Below are 26,549 nucleotides of genomic sequence, written 5' to 3'. Positions count from 1 at the left end.
TGGTCAGTCCATGTAAAACTTGAAATGCATAGACACATAGAGTGATAAAAAAAGAAGCAGTATATGGTTTAAAAACTTTTTTATTTTATCTCCTTTATAGTCTTTATCTTTCGAAAATATGAAATTAGTATAAAGAATTAACAATAGTTTTTGACAGCCATGTAAAAAAATTATAGAATAAATTAAAAAAGAAATTTACAAAACATTAACAATGAGCTTGCATTAAGATAGAAATAACTTTTTGGAAAAAAAATGAAAAAAAGAAAGAAAGATTAAGTGTTATCTCATTAAAAACCAACTAAAATATCATTATTTAAAAAATACATAACAAAAAGAAAAAGAAGAAATAGATTCAGGAAATTTTATGTTATACCTATACATGTTATTGTAGTTGTTAAAAATGTTAGTTACAAGTTTCAAGGGACTTGTCGAACTTATAAACTTAAATCATTGCTACAAGGTTGCTTTGAGTATAAAATACTTTGGCTCCAATATGATCTTGCATCGAATGATAGTTTGGGAGGTTCAAAAATGTTTATATTGAAGCTAGATCTGTAAATATGTTATATAAATATTCATCTGAAACTTCTTACATTTTTTTTTCTTTTTTTAAGTGTTAATTATAAAAAATATATTTTCAATAGAAAGAATAATTTTCATCTTTAATTATTTTCCGAAAAAACTCCCAAGTTAAAGAGTGGCATCCTGAACATTCACAACTTAAACAATTGTTTAATTTGCAATAATGTAAAAAATAGTGAGGATATCTTTATTTCTTTTTTCTTAAAGAAACATTTTTTAAGGTTATAATTTATGCAGAAAATACAAAAATTTAAAAAAGATTTATGTGCTTACATAAATAATATATGTAAGAAATAAAAATTAAATAGAAGTTAAATCTCAGTGTAACCAAATTCTACAAAAAATAGAGAGTATAATTCATCTTATTCTAAAATTATGATAATCACATTCTTTAGTTTTCTGAAAGATTGACAACATTATGGAATTAATAATTCCAACTGGACCTAAGAAAGCATATCAACTAAAAATAATGAACTATTTTAAAATTTAAGCCTTAAAATTATTTTAAAATCTACTTACCTTCAGATACTTGTTTAATTATTTTTATTCTGGAAAAAATAAAAAAAGTTTAAATCAATTTTTTTTTATAACAGAGTAAGGATTCATAAAAATATGCAACAGGAAATAAAATGAATAATAAATTAAACTAAAAAGAATATAGGGCGATAAAAAAAAAAAATCTTACCTTCGATAGGCCATGACTATGATTCTTAAGCTATTTCCTAAATCTTGCATTTCATGTATTTGAACGAATGTCCCAACATTATGTAAGTCACTTAAGTTAGGCACAACTTCAGCTTCACTGCAAACAAGAAATATTATATAAATTAAAACATTTTGTTACGCTCATCCATCTTAAATTTTTATTAGAGCATAAACAGTGTATCTAATTAAATCTATATTTAACTGGCAAAAATTTGTACATTTAAGACTTGTGTATCAAACAACTTAAGAGATTTATACACTGAGTGGAATGCAAAAGCAATTTTTGGAACAGTTGAGCTGATTTTTTTTTTTTAATTATCAAGCTCCACAGTTGACAATAACCTTGTCTCTTTTACAAACATGCCATGGAAGAGATGTAAAAGGAAAGAAAAGATGGGCAGGGCAATTAGCTGAAAATAATGATACAGGTGAGCATAGATTAGAAGTGGGTATTTGATGTTAATTAGACAGATTTGTAATTATGCAGATGGAAAAATCATGCAGGTAGTAAAAGGAAGATTAATGACATAATTGAAGTTTATCAGTGTTTCAAATTTCTATATAGTTATTTCTGGAGATTGTATGCTGTGTCGATTTTTTTCATGCACTGCAAATATTATTATAACTACTACCCAGCCCAGTAGTCAGGGCCCAACTTAGCCTAATTGGGGACCAGGGCAAAAACTTCTTTTGGGGCCCCCCTCTGCTTTACTACTTCAGTAATGAAGATTTGAACTTTATATACGCATTTAAATTTTTGCCCTTTTTATACATAGGTAACGAGAAAGTTGACTAGAACCTAAAATAGCTATTAAGTCTCCTTCTCCAATGGTCATACGAAATATCGTTTTGACCATTTTATTGATTTTCTGACAATTTTATGTCTATCATGCCGTTTTCTGATTGTTAACTTTGTCATCTACCTGTGAAAAATTCTGATCCTTGCTGACATTAGGGCGTAATTTAGCAAAATTTTCGCAAATACGGTGACTCAATTAAGCTAGTCAGAAGCCTGTATTTTTGTAAACATATCGAGCTTTGTAACATGTAAAAATGCAGGTTTTTGATTGTCCAAATTTGACCATCTTAATTGCGAAAATTTAACTGAATTCCGCCCTAGAAAGCCATGGATTTACGAAATTTATTTTTTGTGTTCATACGATAGATTAATGAAAAAGTTAAAATAAAACTGCCGGGTTTCACACTGTACTAACATTTTGTTTAAAAGTTCATTAATGAAGGAAACGTAAAATAAATTTTCAATTCGATCTGGGGGCCCCCTCTGATGTGGAGCCTGGGGCAGCTGCCCCGTATACCCCTGCCTTTGTCAGGCTCTGCCAGTAGTCACCAAAACTTGGTGCCCCCCTGAAACAGAAATCATCTCGATTATTTTTTTTAATTCATCAGATTTTAAAAAGTATATAAAACTTAGGACGAATTGCTTTATTTTCAGTAAGGCAAGTAATTGATCACATCAAAATTGTTTAATTTATCAAGATTACCTTTCAGATTTTTTCATAAACACCCCAGCATAAGGCTGATTCAATTTAACTTTTCTACGAATTAAATCAACTAAATTTGGATCTGTAACCTGCAATAAAAAAATATGATATACTGAAAATATCATACACAAACATGAAAATTTTACAAAAAAGTATATTTAAAGGAGTATACATCAATAATTTTGATAAATTTCGGAAACACTGGGTTACGGCTAACAGCAACTACAGGAACCAGAGGCCAAACTTCTGGGATTGTCATTGAAGTGAGGGCACCCATATGTTGTGAAACAGGACCTGATTCAACAGGTGGTTCGGGAGGGCCATCAGAATCACTGCCGTCGTCTCCACCGCTGCTGGAACTACTCCTATCATTTTCGGGATTCTTGTTTTGAGTACAGTATAAAGAACAGGATGCCAATTGAAAGTTATTAATGCGGTGATATTTATGTTTTGAAATGGAGCTCAATTGTAGAGCAGCTACTGATGAAATTCGATGAAAATTACAGTAGTTGGATGGAGAGAAGACTTTTTTTGTGGGATTTGAAATCAAATATGAGTTAGTGTTTTTAATTATACTAGTAAGTTGAAGCTGACGAAACTTGCTTACAGGTAAGCGAAGAAACATTTTTTTACCATTTACTTTCGTTAGAATAAGAAAAATTGGAGTCCTAAAGGACCCTTAATTAGTGATAATATCTGTTAAGAAATAATCAACTAATAGTGTTTTTGATTAAAAACATACAACTTTCACTCCGAAGTACCACATTAGTTTCATGCATGTCAAAAATGTAAACACAAGGATCACATGAAGCATTAGCCAATCATCGTTCAATTTGCCAAGTTGCCGGTTCCAAATTTCCTTTTCGTACATAAAATATTGGTATTAGTTTTTTCTTGGAAATATTCCAAAAAAATTAATCGTACCTTTTCAGTTTAGTTATACTTGAGAATTAAAGCAGAAAAAAAAGTTTTTTCTTATTGTTTGCAATGTTTTATTTTATTCAGAAGAATAAAAAATAAAATTTCGGCTTTCAACACATCTCATCAAAATTGGATACCTTTCTGGTATGAAAGTAAAAATGTTTCAATAATTGAAAAAATGAAGTTTACAGTACTCATCAAGTTGTTTAAAGTTTATAAATCCTTTTATTTTGGAAAGATAATCTCATTCATGACAGTTACTACGGTTTGTCATAGTATTAACCGCCAGAAGAGTCTGTGAATGGAAAAGTTTGATGGATTTTCGATCGAACGAAGTGAGGTGATTCCAGTGCATTTAGATCATCGATTGCCCACTCTGTACAATGTTTCCTTTTAAATTTGTATCCAATGCAAAGTATTTTCTATGACTTATGATGATTATGCATACTTTTTATTCTTCAATGTGACTTAGCTCACTAAAATCATGTTAGTATAATCCTGTTATGCAGACACTGTACGATCATGGCAGATCATAGTAAAGAGGAACTAGAAAATCGTTTACGAAGACACAGTACTCCCGGTAGTCAAGAAGATGTTCGAGAGACGAGTATTCAAGAAGAGTTTGATCCTTTCTTGGGAGAAGGCGATTTCTTTGAAGAAAATGTTAATATTTCCCTGACGGCCCCTCCTCAATCACAGTGAGTTCTGCATCTTCGTTTAATTTCTTAAAGATAAAAACACTATGTTTTCTTTGTTTTTGTGTTCTGATAAGTTGCTTAAATTGTTATAAATCATTCATTTGTTGATGATGTCAATTTCTCAAGCAATTTCACGTAAGCTTATGTTTTAGTTTTTATTTAACATTCCTGTTTTATAACTATTTTCTGTTGATGTTCTGTATTTTCCTAGATTTTTCATTAATGTAATATAAATATTTACTTCTCTTTACATTCAATAATTGTTAATAAATTACCTTATGTACGTAAGCATCATAAATATATCATGAATTTTATTAAATTAACAAGGTACATTTTAAACTATATCTCTAAATTTTGAAACTTGCATAATATTATTTATGTTAAATCAATGCTCATTAATACACTAGTAAAAATTTATTTAGTCTTATGAAGTGTACCTTGGTAAAAATTTACAATAGTTGCCTCAATTTTTGATATTTTCTATGTTTTATGTCACAATAGTTTTTGTTATATTTTGATTATACTATATTTTGTTACAGCAACTAATGCACATTTAATTATATAATCTTTATTTTAATTTACTGAGCAATATTTATGTTTTCAAACTTAATAAATAAAATGCAGGTTTTAGCCAAATTGAATGAAATTCGCCACCATTTTAAGGAGCACCCAATACTTCACTCTAATCAAATTTTTAAATTAACCCAAGTTTTTTTTTATATATTGATCTTCATTTGTCTCAGGAGAATCAAAAGTCTCCTCAAAGTCTAAGCCTTAAAACCTGACATTTATGATATTGACTGAATTTGGTATTAAGAAATAAAGACTAGTATTTCTTGGTGTAAAGTTTCTTTTATTTACTTTTGCTGAGCTTTTTCTGAGATATTTTTTTCTTAGAAGCAGAAAACAAAACATAGGTTTTCAAAGCATGTATATTGATTTTAAATCATTTTAACCAATAAATTATTAAAAAAATCAAAAACTATAACATTTGTTTTATTTATTTATTTACTTTATATCAATGAAATCAAAATCTGTAATTTATTCTTATTAGGTTGAAAAGTTGGTTGTTTCTTTCCAAATTGTTGGGATTGATTAGCTGTTTCAACTTACTAAAAATTTTAAATATAGATATAACATAAAAATTCATTTGGAAGTTTTTCAGAAGCAGTGATATATAAGAAATGATATGGGCTTAATCTGAAAGCCCTCGACCTGGTCCAACATTAGCTCATTAATTGAGGGAAGTTTTCCAGGCTTATAATATAGTTTTCTTACACTTTCTTCCTTCAAATTTAACAGTTATTTAAAATTCTATTATCTATTTTATTCAGATATTAAAGATAGGCAAGAAATTAATAATTAGGAAGTACAGTCAATTTATGGTAAATATATACATGTAGGTACCTATGTTAAAAAAGTGATCTAGTTTTTTTTGTTAATTTACAATAAAATAAAGCTTTATAAAATTGGTCAATTTGAGGGGTTTAACTTAAAGTCGACCCCATGCAAATAAACAACTAATTGTCTTTTAAAATTTTACTAAAAGAATAACTCTTGAGGATCGTAGTTTATACAATCAGGTATTGGTATAGAAATATCTCTAATTTATAATGATTTGTAAACAGATGGAAATTTTTTTTCACTGTATGTATTAAATTTTCTATTTTGTTACTGGAGAGATTTCCTATATAGAAAATCTCTAGTAGACATATAACTAAACCTATATAAGTCTTTTAGCTTAGGAGTTAAAATTTTATTTCTGAGAACCCAGGAATACTTAATACTGATTTATTTTTAGGTGGTATCATGGACGCCTTGATCGTTATAGTGCTGAACTTCGCTTGCAAGCTGCCAGTAAATTGGGAAGTTATCTTATTAGGGAAAGTGATCGTAAACCTGGATCATATGTGTTATCCTACTTAGGCCATACTGGTATCAACCATTTCAGGTATACCTATTTTTATTTACTTCATTATTTTATTTAAAATTGCTCTGAAATTTTTAATAATAGTTTTTATTTATTTGTAAGATTCATGCCAGTATGATGACAAATGTTCTATGAATGTTGCTAAAGTCACACACGCGGACGACAAATTTGTCACCTGTAAAATATGTTAGGAAATTACAAAATATTAACAAAAAAAGTTTTTCCATCAAATTCCATGCATTTAAAAAAAAAAAAATACTAATTTTATTCTTCTACGCATAGTAAAGAATTCAAATGTGTGGTATTTTAATGTAATAATTGAAATTGTAGTTCAAAAACTTTTAAAATTAAATAGAGAAATTTCAAATTTGCATGTTGTGCTGTGCTTTGCATTTATGTACTGACAATTTAATACCCTTCTTGTCATCCCATTCCATACGTTTGACATTCTTATGGTCAGTGTTGCATGCCATGCGCTGAAGAACATGATTGAATTTTAATTTGTCGCTACTTCAAATCCCGCGATTATTTTTTATTTCTGAATATTGCTAAGAGTTGGTCCAACTTATCCCACTTTCATCACAATTTTCATAGTGAGATTTCTTGCCTTGAATTAAAATAAAAAATATTTTGTACTTTTCTGTAATTAAGAAACTGCTCGCTAACAAAAATACTTTGTAGTATTTTCGAATTAGGATAGAAAATATATTAATTTTCAACAATAATAAAAAATTTTAAAAAATTAGGTCGAAATATTGAAAGAAAACCCGACAAAATTAATTGTTCATCAATAAAGTAATATTTTTTGCTCTTTAAGAATTCACTTTTTTGAAAAATTTAGAATTTTTAGGTAATTAATTTTAACAGTGTGAACATTGTTGATTTTATCTTGTCTGGGACTTACCAGGCAGGACCTGGTTCAAGCTCTCCTGCTGGTTGTAGACTTTCGTAGAGTGAACGAGCTCATGGACCTGATCTAGCTCTGCTGGTCATGGGGATGAGAACAACATATTTTATTAGTTCTTATTTTCTCTGTTTTCCTCATTTATTTATTTATCAGCATTGTAATCTCTTTTTTGAATCTATTTACTATTCTATCTATTAATTATTGAATCTATTATTTATATTATTTTATCTTTTTTTCCACATAATTTTTATAAATATACAAATCTTTGAACATTATAGGATTATGAACCAAATTAGTTTTAGGTGTTATATTGGGCAATAAATGATATTTTATGTGTACCGTTACATGAATTATATGATTGTAAGTTGTAAGGCTCCGTTTTTTTCTCCCTTAATTAAGTTTTTAGACCACTAAATGAATAGCTAAGTAATCCTATTGTACCACTTAATTTTCATTGCTGGTGTGAACCCTATTTATTTGTCTTATGCTATTTTTTTATAAAAATAAAATAAATTAATATTCTTGTTCAGCATCCAAATCTTGCTACAATTCCTTAAATCATACTAGTAAAAAGTATTTAAATTTAGTTGCATGTATTTGATAGAATAGCTTAAGTTTGTTTTACTATAGTAGCACTACCCATAAGAGCTGTACTAAATTTATTGTTAATGTTAAATAGAAGATTTTTGCTGGGCTGCTTTAAATGTATAGTTATTTGTCACTTTTTTTGTAAAAATTTGTACGTCTATTATTATCATTTTTAATGGGTGTTAATTTATGCTTGTTACTTTTTTAATTTTGGTTGTTTGTTATTATTTTATTTGCCAAAATTTCTTTTCATATAGGATTACTGCTGTGTGTGGAGACTATTATATTGGTGGTAGGCAATTTGATTCACTGTCAGATTTAATTGGTTATTATACAAGCTGGTCTGATTTGTTGAAAAAGGAAAGACTTGTATATCCTGTGCCACCTCCAGAGGTACATTTGCTTATAAAATATAATTTCAAATCTGTTTAAATAATTAATGTTTTTAAATTTTTTTCTCCACCTATTAATATTGAATTATTAATTGCTTTTTCATACCAAATTAATAATGTGTACACAAAAGCTAAATCTTTGTATTTTTTAAGTGCTCTATTAAGTTATTAACTCTTTAATTATATATTTTTAAATATATTTTGCAAATTTTATTTTAAGCATTAGCTTTTTTATTGTAAAAGAATTAAGTCTAAAAAAAATTTTTTTGGATAATAAATATTTCTCAGAAGTAGTTACTATATTGTACAAAGTGCGAAAGTTAATTCTAACATAATTCTAAGAGGTAATTTTAATGCAATTTTAACAGAATTGAAGACACACTTCGTTTTTGTTTAGGATTTTTTTTTTTTAAATGAATCAGTTGTAGGTATAGATAATTTTAGAAGCTTTTATTTTTTTAAGAAATTTGTAAATAGTAATTAACAAACTAATTTGTATAATGATATACTTTTTTGTTTTTCAGCCTGTAAATGATAAAAAACGAGTTGTTGCAATACTACCTTATAATAAGATGCCTGATACTGATGAAATTAGGTATTGTATTATTTTTACATTCCTTAAAATTTAATTATGTATTACCTTTGAATATTATAAAATTCTTGTTTTAGGTAAATATTTTGTCTGATGCTCTGAATTTCTTTAATGTTATGATATCAATGATGAGTCAACAAGAATTTTTAATCTTTCTTTATAAAACTGATGAACTTAAATTTTGCTTAATTCTTTTATTCCTTTTTTTTTTTTTTTTTTTTTTTTTTTTTTTTTTTTTTTTTTTTTTTAATAATATAAATATGTGAAGAGGAAAACATGCACATTAATTATTTACCTTCCTTACTTAAAAGCAATCTGGAAAAATTCAAAGCAAATATGCTTTGAGTTTTTGTTTAGGGTCTTAACCTTATTGTTTAAATGTAGTTTTTATAGTAAATTGATGATTATAATATAAATGCCTTTATTAAATGATATATTCAAATATAATTGTGAATTTGCTTTATTGTGTATTATTGTCATTATTTAGTTAGTATAGTACAGTTAAATCTTAATATATCAATCTTGAAAAAAGTGGTGAAAAATTTAAAATATCTAAAAAAAATAAATATTATCAATAGCAGAATAAATAAATAAATCTTTTTTACACAGTTTTTTAAAAAGCAAGCCATTGTTCAATGAAACAAACACTATGTAATAGAATATATTTTTTAAAAAAATCGATTGTTTTCTTGATAAAAGTACAATATTTATGAAAATATCCACTGCGACTAAAACTTTTTGCTGGTTGTAAAGCACAAAACTCAGCTTGTACAAGTGGCTATTTATGTATTTAATTATTAAAAAGAGCATAATTTCTTTCAATTAAGTATTAAAAAAATTATCTCAATGTAATTTCAGTTTCCTAAAAGGGGACATATTTATTGTACACAATGATATGGGTGATGGTTGGCTTTGGTGTACTCTGCATCGTACTCAGGAAAGTGGTTTAGTATTCAAAGAACTTGTTGAAGAATTGGTAAATAAATATTTTTTTCACTTTTCTATTAAACAGATTCAGGTTTCTTATGAAATGCACTCTCTTTAAATTTAAATAAATAAGTTGATAATTCTTTATGATAGTTGTCTCAAATATTATTTTTTCCAATGTACCAAATGCATAATCTAAAAAAAAGTTGTTTGACTCAAATACTTTTTCCGAAAAATATATATGTTTACATAAAATTATTGAATATTTTTTTTTATACTTCCTTTAGTGTGTGTATGTTAGTTTTTAATTAGTTTAATTGTCAGTTTTTAATTGAGTGGAAAAATTTTAAATGCATTTAAGGCTCTAATAAATATGTATTGCATATAAAGTAATTTATTTTCATCATAGTTAAAATTTTTATCCATCTTTTTTTAGTTAGAGTTTTATTAATTTTAAGTACTAAGTTTATAAAAAAAAAAAATTCTGTTTCCTACACTTTTTAATTCTAAATCAATGTTCTAATTGTGAAAACTCAATTAACTTCCTTTTAAAATCAATTGAAAACTAACTGAATTGTTAAAAAAAATTTCAATTATTAATCGATGTGTAATCATTAAAAAAAATTCTTTCATCCAAACATGTAAATGAAAGATAATTAGAAGTGTTTTATTTCTTTTTACATCTTTAAATTTGTAAATAACTCGTTTTTAAAAAAATAATATTTTTTTGGTTAAAAGCTCGTTATCCCCCCCCCCTTTTTTTATGTTGAATGGCTATATCTATTACTGCTGATAGTTAAAAAGAAAGCATCCAATAACTTCTGATTATGGTGATAGAGATACAATTTTGATCTAGTTCTTGCCATTTTTTAATTGTATTTAGGCAAGTCAATTTATCATTTTTTCAACACTATATTTTAAAAATTGAAATCTCTTTTTGTTTACTTTCTGTTTTAACTAAAGCGAAGCTTGTTAAGAGTCTTTCTAATAGACTGTATTATTTTATTGTTGCTTTTTCTCGTACGGTAAGACTGATAACTAGTACAGAAAGCTGCGATTCTCAACATTAAAGTTATATTTCAGAACTAAGATAAAAAAATTTATAGTTCCTCTTTTGATTTTTTTTATTAACTTTTCATTTTATAAGCGTTTTTATTATTACAGTATCTTTTAAAAAGCGTTTCTAATGATTGTTATTCTTTTATGATCACTTTTTTATAAAAATATGACAACTGGAAAAAGTTAAATTAAGATTTTTAGCATTAAATCTTTTATTTAAAATCTAAGAATAATTTGTGTTTTTCTTTCTGTCTTGGTTTTTCTTTTTCAAAAAAATTTGTTTCTATAGACATTGTTATTATGACGGTGCAATTTAAGAGGGTTTCTATTAGACTTTAATCTTCACTTTTCCTTGAAAATATTCTTTCAAAATAAAAAAAAAATGAAGATATTCTTTCAAAAATAAGATGAGTTTTTATTTTTGTGATTAGCTTTTGAATCTTTGTTTTTATGATAGTGCTGCATTTTTAAAAACGTTTTTGATAGACATTTTCTCTTTTAATGTTTTATGGATAATTTTGTTCTGGAAAATATTCTTTTTCACATTACAGCTTTGTTTTAGGAATTACGGGGACATTTTTCTTTCCAACTCTACAACTTTGATTTTTTTTAATTGTTGCTAGTTAGTTTTTTTACCTAAAATATTTTGAATTATCTTAATATCTAATTATCTTTATTAACATAAAGATTCCTATTAAACAGGGTTGGCAGGTTTTTGACATGTNTCAGTTTTTGACATTTTTGACGGTTTAAACCAGTATTATACCCTTGTCATGTCAAAAACCACTTTTTGACGTCAAAAACCCAACCCTGCTATTAAATAAAGTTTTTTTTTTTTTTACACTTGCCCCATACCTATAATACAGGCAAGTTTTGATTATTTTTCAATAATGACTAAACTTATTTCGTTATTAAAAATATTTATTAATATTTTTTTAAAAAACATTTTGCTATTCGGCCGTCAAATGTTTGACTATTTTGCCAAATCACTATTCCTTATGTCTCTATTTGATACTTCTTTTTTGATTATACTCATATTTTTAATCTGAAATACTGCTTCTGGGTAAAAGATGATAACTTATAAAATGATTGAATTTATTTTAAATAAAAATAATTTCATAAATGCTTTAAGTAAGCTGCAAGTAACATACATAAAAGCCAAAAGTTTTCAAAGTATATATATATATATATGTTGAAAGAAAATATATGGAATAAATTTATACTAATTTATTTTGTCGTATCAAATAAAATTAAGTCATGAAATGATATATTTTTTTTTGCTGCACTCCTAAGCAAACTATATTGAGTGACCTTGTATATTTGCTTTAGAAACATGTTTTTATCTTTTAAGAAGTTGCATTAAATTTTTTCTTGTTATTTATAAATTAGTAACTTTGCCGAGCATTGCTCTTCCAATAAAAAATGGTGTGCAAGTCTATGAGAGCAATGTTCAAGTTTGTACTAATCTTAAAATTTGCCTCTATTAAATTGATATTGATATTTCAGGATGATGATGTTGATCCGAATGAGATTTATCCTTGGTTTCATGGAACGATAAGTAAAGAAGCTGCTGTGGAAAAGCTTGCTAAGAGTAAGTCATTCCATTTCTTTATTTGCTAGATCAAATAAATACTAATCAACTATGTTATTTTATTTTCCATTTTTATTTTGTGCATTTTCATGGGCTTTGGACAAATCCTGGTACTTTTTATCATCACAATATATTCGTTACCTTTTTTTTTTAAGTTGATGCCTTGCCTATAATGTTTGAACACTCAAACTCCTAAATTTTATTTCTGAGTACTTCTACAATTACTAGCTTCTTTATATATTTATAAAGAGAGCCCTTTTTTATCCGGTAATACACTTCTCATTCCCATTAGACCTATTACTTGTTATGTGTTATTACATAAACAGAAAAAATTGTGTGAATAATTTTAATTATCTTAAATGCATAGAAAATATTAAAAAAAAATCAATTATGATTAAATTTCAATAACTTAGTATTAAAGCATAGTACTTTTTTTCAGATGATGTTTATTATCTTAATATAATTTAACTTGTACATTTAACATATCTAATTTTTTCCCCCTGAAAGTAATTATTCATCATTTTTTATTTATACAGTGGGTCCTGGAAGCTTCTTAGTGAGACCTAGTGATAATTCCCCTGGAAACTACTCACTTTTCTTTCATATTAATAATACCATTCAACGCTTTCGCATCGAAAAAAGAGGGAATCGGTACATTATGGGTGGACGATGTTTTGATAGGTATTTATATTTTGTTTTATTATGGACATTTAAATTTATTTCTTTATTAATGGCTAATTGATCTTTTAAATGTATCTGTAGTCATTGGTCATGCTGAAACTATATTAGAAAATATATATATATTATATATCTGGATTGACAGTATTAGTTTTTAGCAAAATATAATTGTTATTATGATTAATTATTATATAGTTAGTAGCCACGTTTTTCATAGTTGAAAGTGTTTTAAAATTATTATTGTTATCATTACAATGGTTAATGATTATTTTCTAAATTAAAAATGTATTTACAGTCTAGAAGCTGTTGTGAACAGGTATAAAGTTGAGCAGATTGTAGAAGGCCACCATCTGGGTGAACCTGTTCTCAAAGTAAGCAAAAGTTTTATATATGCGTAATATACAGTTCTATAATTGTTTATATTAAATTATTGTAATTAATTTGTAAATTATTTATGATTCTTTTATATAATACTTAGCTATGTATGATAATTCATTACATTACTATTAGTTTTTGTTCTGCAATATTTTCTCTTCCTGTAGCAACTAGTAAATCATAATTTTTTTTATTTTTTTGCATTTATAAATCATTTATATTTAAGTAGTTAATATTAAGTAAAAAAGTTATATTTTAGAATGGCATTGAAAAAAGTAATCGTATAGCAGTATCAATTGTAGAATTGATAAATTAATTATTGTCACTCATGGTGAACATGCAGAAATTCTTTTTCAACTACTTTTCCCACCCCCTCAATCCCATAATTCTCATGTGATATGTAATTGTTGTTTAAAATAACAGTGAATGTAAGGTATTTTTTACTCAGCCTGAAGTAGAATTGTCCCATTTATTCTTTCAAAATGATGAACGCTGTCAACTTAACGAAAACTATAAACAATGGTAAAGTTACCTAGTGTTTGTGATACAGTTAAATTTATTTCCAACCAAATCATTAGTTCTGGTGTAGGGTTTATCTGAACGAATTAGCTTGGTCGATATTGCAGATATCATTAGTCATTTTTACACAAAATGAATGAAAAATTTGATTTTACATAGCAATTAATTTGCTGAATTTTTGTTTACTTGTTAGTGACTCTTATTGCTATGCTGGTTCTTTGATTCCATGATTTACGTTTATAATACTTAAGTTCGTGGTGTCCAGGGAAATTACTATTTTTTAAAACTTCTGCACGATACATCTAGTAAGCTGGCATTGTTTTTGAAAAAGTGTGAGCAAACTGTCATCCAGTTTCCTTCATAGTGGTTCCCAGCAGCAGTTCACTTAAAAATATTTTTCTCCTCTTCAGAATTATCGGATTTTCATATTTCCACATATTTTAATCATTCTCAAATTTAATTTTAAACTTCACTTATCTCTTTCTTGGTCTTTCTTTATTCAGTCTTTGTTTTTTTGCAAGGTAATGACGTTTCTATTCAACCATGGCATAGCTATGATTAAAAACAATAATATCAACTTGCAAGAGTAACTAGTGGAAAGGATGTACTTATTCAGTATTGATTGCACTTATAAATTTGCTAGAAATTGTAGTGTAGGCTTGATTGGTGTAATACAGTTCCTTAATATACTTTTTTTAATTTCCCCTAATTGCTTTAAATGCTTTATATGTTTTTGATTTCAATTGAATTATTTTTAATTGATTTATTATCATTTATTTTATTTTTGTAAATCTATGATAAGTTTGGTTGAAACTGCAGTTCATATAGTAATGCTAAAATAACGCTAAAATTTTTACTTTATATGAGAAGGCAAAATAAAAATGTGTCCAATTTAATTTGGCAAAAGTTATTGTCCACTCACTATCCTACTATGCTTAAGTTTTTGTGATAAAGATTTTAAAATTTTATTCTAAAACTATATTTATGTGTTTTTAGCTAAGCTAAGATACTTTACATTTTGATTTTGTCCCTTATCCAAAGAACCATCAATGTATTTCATTTCTCTAAAAATCTTAAAAGTACTGAAAATTTTGAAAACCATATTGTTTTTTTACTACAACTAATTTTTATAAATTGTGTTCTCTTAATTTTCCTTTTTTTTTTACAATGTTTTAGTTAAAATTATGTGTAATGTTCTTTTATACTTTCAGGCTCCTTATGAATCCAAAGAACTCAGTAAAGCTGAAGAGATTCAACAGAAATCTCATGATATTTATGCAACACTGAGAGAAAGTCGTGAATCTGGAATTGCCAAGCGCAACAAAGGAATTCGCATGAAGGGTTACTTGAATAAAAAGAGTAAGTACATAAATAAAAACTGAATTTTAGCTCAAAGTTCTGCATTATATTGAGTTTGCCAGTGATCAAACTTTATTATGTGTTTGATCTAAACTTTTATCATAACTTTAATTCTCAGGTTGTTTTAACCCAGGTCAAGGGAATCGCAAGTGGAAAAACTTATATTTTGTTCTTAGTGCTAAAGAACAACAGCTACTCTTTTTTGATAACCCTCGTGTAAGTACTTGCTTTTTCATCTTTAATTTCTTTGGTAGATTATCATATTATTTTCAATTAAATTAATACAATTAGATGTAGTGGAACACTCGTGAAACTAAATTTAATTTTATTAATTTGAAATCTTCCTTGTAACTAATCAAATTTCCAACTTTTATGATGCATGTTATTAAATTATTTACACAGTATCTTTTTTCCAAGGTTTTAGTAATTGTTTTATTTGACTATAATTTATTATTTTTTTAATAATTATATTTTTACATTGTAACAATATTAGTGAAGAAAATATTTAGCTTAAACCTTTCTATGTGTGTCAGCTTTGCCATTAAAATTGTCAGTAGTGATACTACAGGGTTCCCACGGTCCTTGAGAGTCCTTGAATTTTTTTTTTGCTAAATTTAGGTCCTTGAAAGTGCTTGAAAAACGTCTTAGGTCCTTGAAAAACTGGAAAGGTCCTTGAATTTGTTCAATACTGCCGGCGGCCCTTTTTATAAAACTCCCGCGGATCTTTCTTGTTCTTTCTGTTTTGCTCCTGAGCTCTCTCACGTGGTTTTTAACGCCACCGTTTCTAACCGGGCCTAGCGTCTTGGTGTCTGCCAAGCGCGCGGAGCACAGCAGACAATCAATGCGTTCGGGGCGAGACTCCACTTCATCTTCTGTCGCATATGCTNGTTATAGATTGTGCTGAAAATGATTTTGTGAATTAATATGTAAAACCAGTAGGGTTGTTTTTATAAAAATATAAATTTAAGTCCATAATACATATACTCTCTTCTCTCTATATAGGCAAAGCATTTAGGTATTATATTTAAAATTAATTATTGCCACAACAAGCATTGTTGCTTCTAGTAAGATAGAAGAGAATAATTTTTAAAATTGGTCTTAGATTAAGGTCCTTGAAAATTTTGTTGAGGTCCTTGAGAAGTCCTGGAAAGTGCTTGAATTTCAATCTCATCATAGAGTGGGAACCCTGTACTAGATTGGAGTTTCAATTACCTACTCCCACAGATGATTGTGCTCCGGAAAAATTCCGTTTTTTTTTTTTCACTAAACGCAATCCGGAAGTTTCCAGAAATCATCGATCGCATTTACGTATAAAAATTCTTGCATATTTTATTTAAAAATATTAGAACTAAAATTTATACTTGGCATCTCTTTTATTTGTAAATATTTTTTCTGATAAAATAATAAATGTGATTAGAGATAATAGTAAACTTACACATAATTATTCATTTAAATTATGCTGAATATAATTTATTTAGAATTTCATGTTTTGAAAATATCAATTTAAATTTATAACGACATAAATTTTTTGAAATGCTTCATTAATGATTTTACTCGAGAAATTTTCAGGATTTTTGAGTTGGGCTCACAATCACCCATGCTACTCCTATTTAAAAAAAAAATATTTAGTTATTTTTTGATTGAGATCTCTATTTTCATAATTTGTTTATTCCTTATATCTTTTAAAAATGAGACAAATAGTTACTTTCTTTTAAGTAAGTTACACTTTTCATGTTTCCCCAATCCCCCAATAAAAAATATGTTTGTTTTTTTATATATTAAGGTATATGCTGCCTTGTTTTTGTTTATTGACACCTTCTATAAATAAATCAGTTCTGCTTTCATTCCCTTAACTTCAGTTATTGTTTATGTATGGAACTCAACTTTTTTTAAATCAAATTTTAGCGCACTAAGCCGAAAGGCTTGATTGAATTGAGCTACACTTACTTATACATGGTGCATGACAGCCTCTTTGAAAGGTAAGCTATTTCTATCTAAAACTGTTACATACAGTTTTATATGTGAACCAAATTTTATGCCATCTAAATATGCTGTCGTTAGTTGAAAATTACTCTTAAATATTAACTCGATTTTATCAAGCTATGTACTATTAAACTTGTTTTTTCTTCATTGAAAATATCATTAAAATTTTTTTGGTTTATCATTTTATAGAACAAGAAAAATACAAGTTTAGCAATCATTGATAATTAAGCTATATCGTATTAAGTATTGTGATTTACATTTCATTCTTCACTTATAAATTATATGAAGTAGTTTCAATATTAAGAAGAAAAAGTAGTGTCAAAAATTTGCTAAGTATTCAGGAAATATAATTATCTGGTTTTAAATTTTCTGGAAATCTAATTATTATTATTGATTTATTTTTCTATTATTTTTAGACCAAATTGTTTCCAATTGGTGGAACGTGCATTACCTTGTATAAGTACAATATACTATTTGTGTGCTAGTTCTCCAGATTTAACGCAGGTAATCTACTCTTTTACTTATATAAGTTTTAGTATCAAAATTTCCGTTCCAAGTTATTAGCAAATCTAAGATTTTGAAGAGATTTTTTAATCTAAGATTCTGAAGGGAAAAAACATTCATTTGAGAGAACTTTTAATTTTTTTCTAAGAATTTGTAATGAATTTCCATTTTACAGGGGAAAATATTATATTTTACATTTTTAGGGCAATTCAACTAAAATAGCTTTTTTTTTTTTAATTTTAAGATAATTGTAAAAATATTTTCTATGTGTTCTGGTCATGGACAAGTTAAATACTAAAGAGACTAAATGTTAACACATTAACAATCACTATTAGTTCAACAGCATATTTAAAACCGTCTAGCCATAGATCCTTCCTGGCGACTGCTCTTTGTCAGTTTTTTATCTTACTGTAGTATGTGGGCTCTTTTTAGTTCAGACAAAATTGGGCGCTATCTTTTATAAGATAATAAAATTTTATATTTTCTTTATGTTAATGCTTATTGTTTAATTGTATTTATTTATTAATCATCAGATAGTTTATTAATAAGCTATCATCGGATAAAATGTTAATTGAATTCTTTTTTCCAAAACTACTTTGTTTGAATTATTATGTGACATGTGTTGGTAGACCTGAATATTAATCATTCTATTTCATAACTGATATTATTCAAAACATTCTTTTATAAAGCATCATATTAAAATAACTTTTTAAAAGTCGGTAAGAAGTCTATGTGCTAATTATTATTAGGTCTCTGTCTATGTGCTTAAGTAGTTGGAAAGAGGGTCAAAGTTAATAAATATTTCTCCTCACTGTTAGTTTTATCCTTTCACAGTCCACCTCAAACTCAGTTATCAGTAAGAAATACCTTTTAACTTAGGAAACTAATTTTTCTTTATGTTTGACAAGATTAATTTTAAGAAAAGTAATATGATTTAACTGTTTATTTTACGATGTCTAAAATATTCTTCATATTTTTGCTGCATATAACAGACATTTTTGGAACTCAAAAATTTCAAGTGTGCTAAATTGTAGAAGTCATTTCTTTATGGAGGATGTAATTCATAATTGTTAATTTTCTAATTAATTAATTTTTAACATTATTTTTTGATGATATTGATATATCTTTAGAATATCATAATATTAGTTAAAGCTGAAAAATTTTGGTTAATTTTAAACATTTTCCATTATTTAAATTCTGAATATGTTATTCAATTATAAAATAAGCTTGTATCCATAAATGTTAAAAGTTTTTTCTTTATTATCATAAATAGATTATATTAGTCTTATTAATTCTCTAATTGTGTACCTTTCTGTTGACCAATCATAAAGACATAGTAACAATGTGAAAGATATTCTTGTCTAAATAGATGACTTTGGGAGTTCCCTTTTCTCTAAGTTAGATTTAAAATGTCTGAGTTGTACAATTGATGACTAAAAAACTATTGAGTTATGTATGCATAATGAATTAAACTGTAGTTCATTACTGGCAACAAAAAAAAAGTTCAATATTAAGAAAAGAATTTTTTTTTTCAAGTAACTATAGTTTTTTTTAAAAGATATATGAAATATTTTTTTAGGAATGGATTCAAGCTATCAAACCATTATGCTCTCCTCAACTACCAAGAGGACGGGCCCCTACCCACAATGTTACCGAGGTTCGAAGTTTACACCTGACTCTACTGGAAGCGCACCGTTTACCAGTGAGGCTTGTACCCCACCCTTTTTGCATAATTTCACTAAATCAAGTTAAAGTTTGCCGAACTCAAGTTAAGTGCCCACCTGATCCTATATGGGAAGAAGATTTTATTCTTGAGTACGTTTGTTTCACAAATTTTATGTTTTCTTTTTTTTCTTTCTCCTTTTTGATAATCACTACTGTCATAGGTAGTGGAAGGAAAATTGCTAAATTATTACCTTTGAAGGGGTGGAAGAAGTTCTTCGACGTTATTCTGGTCTCAAAGATTTAAGAGCATAGTTTAAAAAATGGAACTTCATAAAAAGTGGGCACAAAATGATGATTAATTTAACATCTTTATATAAATTTCCTTATCTTAGGTCCTCTTTTAGAATATGACACAGGGTTACAGATCCTCCATTTCCTCTGGTCTCAATTTGCTTCAACAAAGGTAATGAAACTCAATGTTAAAACTGGCACTTAAGATAAAACCATATATTGTGTAGCAGTTTTTTGAAGTGTTCATAGTGATTGATTTAAATCACTTTCCTCTCATCGGACATGTTACTTTCCCACTGAATTCGCTTTTTTCGTGTAATTTTTCATTATTAACTTAACATTTCTAAAATTGATATTGAAATTCAAATTGTACGAAAGTGATTTGAGTATTTTATTTATTCAACCCAATATGTTTCTGCATTGCAATGATTTTTAAATAGCGTTATATAAAAATAAAAACTGACTTTCTATTTAAATTTTATAAGAGTGAATTAGGTTTCATACACTTATTTGCTATTTTTAGTAAAATTAAATCTTGTTGGATAGAGAGATAGGTTGTTTCAGAAATTTCAATTGTTCTCTTTATTCAGTTTATTTAAAATGATTTAATTCAGGCAACAATTCAATCAATATTCATAGAAGTTTTAAAAATAATAAATTGAGTTCAATTAAAATATTAACCAAATTCCATTTTTCCAAAGAATAATAAATATTCAGATTGGCTGTTGGTAAAAAATTATACCAATTGAAATTTTAATAAGTTATTTTCTTTTGAAGCAACTAAAAGAAGAATCTTTAATTTAGGAGGGAATAAACTGAAAATATTTATAAAAGGAATATTTTTTATTCAGTTAGTATCTTTTTAATTATAATTTGGAAAGCCTGATCTAAATTTTAGTTACGATGCCAAGTTCAAATTCTATTTTTTTCCCCATTTCCTAAAAAGAAAGCTATTCAAATTATAATAGTTCTCTTAAAAAATGGTTTATCACTAAGAACTTTAATTCTTCTAACAATAGTTATAAATGGAAAACTATTATGTAACTATTTATATATTTTATATTGGACAGTGTCTTCTTGCCCAAATGAAGGAAAAATGAACATATAAATTAGGAGATCGTAAAAAACAAGATTTTTGTTGTTTAGTACTTATTTTTAGTAAAAGCCTGCTTTTTTAAAAATGTTTTATAAATGTTACTTTCTTGCAAACTTAATTATTATTCAAAAAATAATAAATCAAAACTACTTTTCTTTGTTCTTTAGTTAAACAAAACAACATAATCGAAGAAAATTTTATGTTCATATTAGGTAAACTCGGGCCAATTCACTTAATTTGCAATCCGTAATTAAAAGATTGTCCTATTTTATCTATCTATGTATAAATTCTTATAAATTTTTTTTCATGCCTGTGCTGCAAGGACTGTATTATCAAAAACTTGTTTCTGCTATTTTTTCATATTGTATAATAAGGTTAAAAGAAGCATTTAGTTCAAACTAACACATTAGAAGGCAAATTTTTAATATACATTAGCAATATTCCCATATGCATCCTCTATAAATGTTAATACTTTTGTATAATATCATTTAGTAGCATGATTAAGCAGATATATTATTTCTACTGCAAGGAAGAAAAAAAAACCTTAACCCATAAAATATGTGTAATCCTTGTTTATTAAATGCTAATTTATTAGAATATGAGAAAAATATAGTTATTTGTTTTCATACCATTTTCTTTATTTAAATTATTATTAATTGCGTACGTAAATGTCAATTGCATAATTTTATTTTATACTTTTAGAGACATTCCATCTGATATAACATCTTTTGTCATTACTCTTTATAACAAAGGGAAGCGTTCAAAAGATATGGAAATAGGTACTTATTTCTGTTTTAATATCATTTTTTAATACACACTAAACTCATTCCACATAATCTACCTAACAACTAAGAAAAAACATGATGTTTATGAGGAATCATTTTAGTCCGTTAAGGCCAATTGTTGGATAATGGATGGTTAACTGTCTAAAGTTATAACAAGAGTGATGGGGAAAAATAAAGGTGTGTAAATAATTATTTTAACTCATTCGGGTTTGTAAATAACATTTTCAATAGTTTATGGTGCATCTATGAATGAAAACAATAATCATTTTAATAAGGAGAATGGATTTACCCGAAAATGGAATTTATGCAGCACATGCCTAAAATGAATTTTAAAAAAAGTTTAATCAAGGAAATCAAATAAGCTTATATTTCTTTAAGAAGTAAATGTTTGAAAAAAATTACATTCTTTTTATAAATTAACAATTCTGACAATCCATAGTTGCAATCAGAGAGAAAAGTTTGATCTTACATCTCTGAGGAAAAAGAAGAAGAAAAAAAATGAACAACTTCACCTTTTATAAGGGAAGAAGTCTGCCTGTCATTGTCTTTAAAACATATTCTCAAAAGACAGATTCTGCGTTCTAACAACTATTCATTAGTCATTAGCTAATGGCTTATCATGTCTCTCTGCCAAAATCAATTCAAAATCAGTCAATTTCAAAAGAGAAATCAGTATGTCACGAAATAATTACAATAACAAAAATTTAGTCAAAATTATTCAGAAACTAATGTTATTTGATCTTTTTAAACTTTATTATATATACCATTTACAATGGTGCAATAAGTAGTAGTTTTAATTGTGAGCTTCAAATAAGTTTTATTTGCTTACTTCATCTAAAGGCAGTTAGAAGCCACCTGGCTTAAAGTTGGCGAGACCGTCAGAACTTGCTGACGTGAATGCGCCAACATCTAACATGGAAACACGGCTATCCAATTCCAGCTTTGACATTAAAACAAATAATGGGTAATAATCATAGGTAAATTAAAAATTCAATTTCTATAATAAAATGCAATATCTATTTTGTTCTGTGTTGTTTTAAGAGTCTACTTATTTCAAGATATTACAATATTAAACATGCTCACACTTTAACTCTTGACACAATGTCTATTGTCCGATTTTAGAAAACTTTTTATGTTTTTTTTTGTTTAAGTATCCATAATTATCAGTGTTAAGTAACCTTTTTTGGAGTACTTAAAATCTTTTTATACACTAAATAAATGATAAAACTTTTTCAGTTATATATCATGACTCTTGTATTCTATCTCAAACTTTCAATTTTTATTTTTACTTAAGTATTCTCACATGTCTAATTGAAAAACTTATCCCATGGATGTTGGTTAATTTTTAATATAATAATATATATTATTTAAATAAATAAATGCTTTGAATTTATTATCTGTATGTACTAGACAGTTTAAATTTTATTTTTTCAGCTGATGTTACAGTTGAGCTAGAAAATCTAATAAGCGGAGAGGAAGTGGAAGACTGGTTTCCCCTTGGTGGTTTGACACCTCCTATTAGAGAAGACTGGGGCTCATTGCGTGTCAGAATTAGATATATTCATGAAGTTATAATGCCATTAGCTGAATACAATGCTTTGAAAGAGGTATAAATTGTAGTGTAAATTTTAATTTCTTTATATTTATTTGCATAGTTTAAATTCTGTATGCTACAGAATTCAAAGTGAATTAAGTTTAAAAAATTTTTAATGCAGATAAAATTTAAAATTTTCTAATTTCATTTCGTTTTAGCTATTTCAAACTAAACTTGGTGAAAAAAAAATTGTAAAGAGGGTAAATGTTTTGTAGAATTACAATGTAAATGTATGTATATTTTCATATATAATATACATTACCCTACAATGATGGAAGAGACACTTCGGTTTTTGATATTATTTTGAATTTCTCAAGAAATACTTACACCCTATGCCAGAAAATCAAGCAATAAGCTTGTAACTTGTATCGATTGCTTTGGTTGTTATTTGCAATGATTGCATAAAATTTCATAAATCTAACTTAAATATTCATGGAGATATGAACATTTTCTTCAAATACTAATTTTTTTGTCTCATGTTTTTTATTATAACTTTAAAAATATTCAGTAAAACTAAAAAAAAAAAGTTTTTAATGCAATTTAAAATAATTATTTTTTCTCCGTAATTTTACAGTGAATCATGTTTGGCAACTAATGGAAAAAATATGATTTAAAGATCTTAAAAACGTAAAAAAGTTTCAAGCAATTTTCTAAGTAATTTTTGTACTTTTTAAATGTAAGTTCAAAACGAATGGGAGTTTTCCACATATTTATTTTGTTCTTGCTGTCCATTCATTATAAGGTAGTGTAATTTGCAATACAGCATAATAAAATTAGTGAAAAAGCCCTGATTATTTTGAGCTTTCTTTTGAAAAGTACAAAAATTGTCTAGAAAATTAATCGAAATTTTTTAGATATTTAAATAAAAAAAATTTTCCTCCATTAGTTGCCAAATACGATTCACTACAAAATAATGAAAAAATAATTTTAAATTTTTTCAGAGGGTGCACAGTACAAAAAAACTACTTTTAATACTCATATCTTGCATGCATTTTTTTTAAATATTTTTTTTTTAAATTTAAAAACATTAATTTTGTAATTGGTTTTAAATTGCTCAAAAAATTTTGTTTAATTTTTTTGAATATTTTTAAAGGTATAGCAAAAAAACATAAGACTAAAAAATTATTTTAGATAAAAATGTTCATATCTGCATAAGTAACACTAGATTAACGAAATTTTATACAGTCATTGCAAATAATAACCAAAGTAATCAGTACAAGCTTATTGCTTGATTTTCTGACATAGGGTGTTTATTATGAAAATATTTTGCAGTTTATGAAAGAAAATTTTTAAATTGCTTTATGTAAGATTTTATCTCATGGCTCTTTTAAGTTAGCACTTGTAAGTTCAGATAATTATTTCCTTTTCAGATAACAAATTTAATACAACAAAGGCTGTATTTTGGTGGTTGTTTCAAATTTGCTATCAATTTTTATTATTTCTCTTTGTGGTTGATTTTTGCTGTTTTGGTTCAGAATTTTAAACTAATGAAAATTATGAAATGAATAATTGAAAAAAATTACTAATTGCATGGTATAATTTAAAAAATAGATATTGAGATAAAATTATAGGTTAAAAAGCAAATGAGATAAGCTGGCTAGGAATTTTGTCCAGAAAAAAATAAATAAATAAAATAAAATGCTCTATTCATTGTCTAGCACTATATATTGTAAGAATAGTTGAAATTTAATAGAGTGTTATAAGTTTTCCATGTCTACTTCATAGGGCATAGGGTGTTGAAAAATATTTGCTTTCTTTCATAATTTATTGTTTGTTCCACTAACCTCTGAAAACTTAAACTTAACTTACATCATCTTATTACATAACATGAAAAATCACATGAATTAAAAACCTCAAAATGCCAAAAACTAAAAGTTTTTTTTCCTGAATATTGTAGTATAGTGTATTTTGATAAATTTAATTTAATTTTGCCTTGAATTTTAATATCTATATGTTATAATATTTCTGTTTGAGTATTTATATTTAACAAGACTGTATGTAAAGTAAACTAGGTAGTTTTATTGTTATGTACACGACTGTTTAGAATATCTATTTTATACTTTTTCTCCCTACAACCTCTATATAAAAAATCTGCAATTAATTATTTAAATAGCTTATTATGGAAGAAGATTTGGAGGTTGTTAGTGTCTTAGCTGATCTGTGCCACAGAGATAGAACGCCATTAGCCAATGCTGTTTTGCGAGTATTTAGGTATGAAAAGAAAGAAGCAATGCTCTTGAAGACAATGAATGATAGAGAAATTCAATTTGAAGGTAATTTTTTCTTTTATAGTTCTGTCCTCAAATCAGATAGTTTCCACCAAATCATGTAATTTATGCCCTATGTAATTATGTTAGTCTAGTTGTGATAATTGTATTGACTTTATTCTGTGTTAAAAGAAAAAAGCGAATATATTAAATATGCTGAAATATTCTCTTTTTTGTGTGTTTTGTATAGCATCACTTTTTTAAAGGTCTTCATTTGTTTATATTTCTCACTACTATTTTCAAATTGTTTTCTTTCAATTTTGAAAACAATTTAACAGAAAATATATTTTTATCTTTAGTAAAAATAATTGCTTGACTTACGTTTGAATTTGTTATAGAAGATACTACTACTTTATTCCGGTCGGCCTCTCTTACAACAACATTAATGGACCATTATATGAGATCAACTACTAATGGATTTTTACACCAAGCTGTACAAGATTTTATACTTAAAGTGATGGATAGTCGACAGTCTTGTGAGGTTTGTCCAACAATATATTACTGATTTTTTTTTCTATTTACATATATATACATGACTTTTGTTATATACCCATGATATGTATGCATGACCAATTAAAAGTAAACAAGTTCCTCTGTCCCTATTATACATTTTTGTTTAAAAATGTGAATATTTTGGTTATTAGCATTTTCTACTAACAAACACAAGCTGTGATATTTTTCATTAACTGAAAGTGCAACTGTAAATATATGAATGAAGGTATATCGTTTGCTGACCTTATGATTCTCTTTCAGTTGAATCCAAGCAAACTTGAAAGCCCAATTGAAGCTTGCACAAATGCAGAAAATATGTTGGGCCTTTTAGATGAAGTTATTGAATCGATATTTACCTCTATTGATTCATGTCCAAGGTACTATACTTTTTCCGATTTACTTTGAACTTTTTAACTATATTTCTTTCTCTTAATGAAATATAGTATATATAAATTATTTCGCTTAATTAAAATATATTAAACAGTACACTCTGTATTTGCCATTTGGTGCAAAAACTACTTAAAGTTACACAATAAAAACAATATAT

At 26.7% G+C, this 26,549-nt stretch overlaps 2 protein-coding genes across 7 annotated transcripts in view; one reads left to right on the top strand and one right to left on the bottom strand.

Moving 5' to 3' along the window:
• Positions 1 to 3,866, bottom strand: part of LOC107455378 (Lon protease) — a 31,332-nt gene extending 27,466 nt beyond the window's left edge. For 2 of the 3 annotated variants that reach the window (XM_043047348.2, XM_043047347.2), the window contains exons 1-4: positions 2,962 to 3,866; positions 2,790 to 2,878; positions 1,268 to 1,384; positions 1,102 to 1,130 (exon numbers count right to left, since the gene is read on the bottom strand). In XM_043047348.2, the coding sequence (XP_042903282.1) occupies positions 1,102 to 1,130; positions 1,268 to 1,384; positions 2,790 to 2,878; positions 2,962 to 3,414 (688 nt within the window). In that variant the 5' untranslated portion in view covers positions 3,415 to 3,866. The remainder of the gene's footprint in view (positions 1 to 1,101; positions 1,131 to 1,267; positions 1,385 to 2,789; positions 2,879 to 2,961) is intronic. The other variant, XM_071178615.1, reaches the window with a different exon arrangement.
• A 135-nt stretch (positions 3,867 to 4,001) lies between these two features.
• LOC107455394 (RAS p21 protein activator vap) overlaps positions 4,002 to 26,549 on the top strand; it is a 33,009-nt gene continuing 10,461 nt past the window's right edge. Inside the window, exons 1-18 of one of the 4 annotated variants that reach the window (XM_016072944.4) lie at positions 4,002 to 4,408; positions 6,210 to 6,359; positions 8,091 to 8,226; positions 8,750 to 8,820; positions 9,676 to 9,793; positions 12,310 to 12,394; positions 12,931 to 13,075; positions 13,368 to 13,443; positions 15,178 to 15,325; positions 15,444 to 15,541; positions 17,231 to 17,304; positions 17,725 to 17,812; positions 19,392 to 19,627; positions 21,567 to 21,643; positions 23,084 to 23,256; positions 25,357 to 25,516; positions 25,849 to 25,991; positions 26,264 to 26,379. In XM_016072944.4, coding sequence (XP_015928430.1) covers positions 4,233 to 4,408; positions 6,210 to 6,359; positions 8,091 to 8,226; positions 8,750 to 8,820; positions 9,676 to 9,793; positions 12,310 to 12,394; positions 12,931 to 13,075; positions 13,368 to 13,443; positions 15,178 to 15,325; positions 15,444 to 15,541; positions 17,231 to 17,304; positions 17,725 to 17,812; positions 19,392 to 19,627; positions 21,567 to 21,643; positions 23,084 to 23,256; positions 25,357 to 25,516; positions 25,849 to 25,991; positions 26,264 to 26,379 — 2,270 coding nt within the window. In that variant the 5' untranslated portion in view covers positions 4,002 to 4,232. The remainder of the gene's footprint in view (positions 4,409 to 6,209; positions 6,360 to 8,090; positions 8,227 to 8,749; positions 8,821 to 9,675; positions 9,794 to 12,309; positions 12,395 to 12,930; positions 13,076 to 13,367; positions 13,444 to 15,177; positions 15,326 to 15,443; positions 15,542 to 17,230; positions 17,305 to 17,724; positions 17,813 to 19,391; positions 19,628 to 21,566; positions 21,644 to 23,083; positions 23,257 to 25,356; positions 25,517 to 25,848; positions 25,992 to 26,263; positions 26,380 to 26,549) is intronic. The other 3 variants (XM_016072945.4, XM_071178616.1, XM_016072946.4) reach the window with 3 other exon arrangements.

This window comes from Parasteatoda tepidariorum, chromosome 3 (genome assembly GCF_043381705.1).
Source record: "Parasteatoda tepidariorum isolate YZ-2023 chromosome 3, CAS_Ptep_4.0, whole genome shotgun sequence".
Classification (NCBI taxonomy): domain Eukaryota; kingdom Metazoa; phylum Arthropoda; class Arachnida; order Araneae; family Theridiidae; genus Parasteatoda; species Parasteatoda tepidariorum.
The sequence above is the reverse complement of the archived record's forward strand: the minus strand, read 5'-3'. Positions and strand labels throughout refer to the sequence as shown.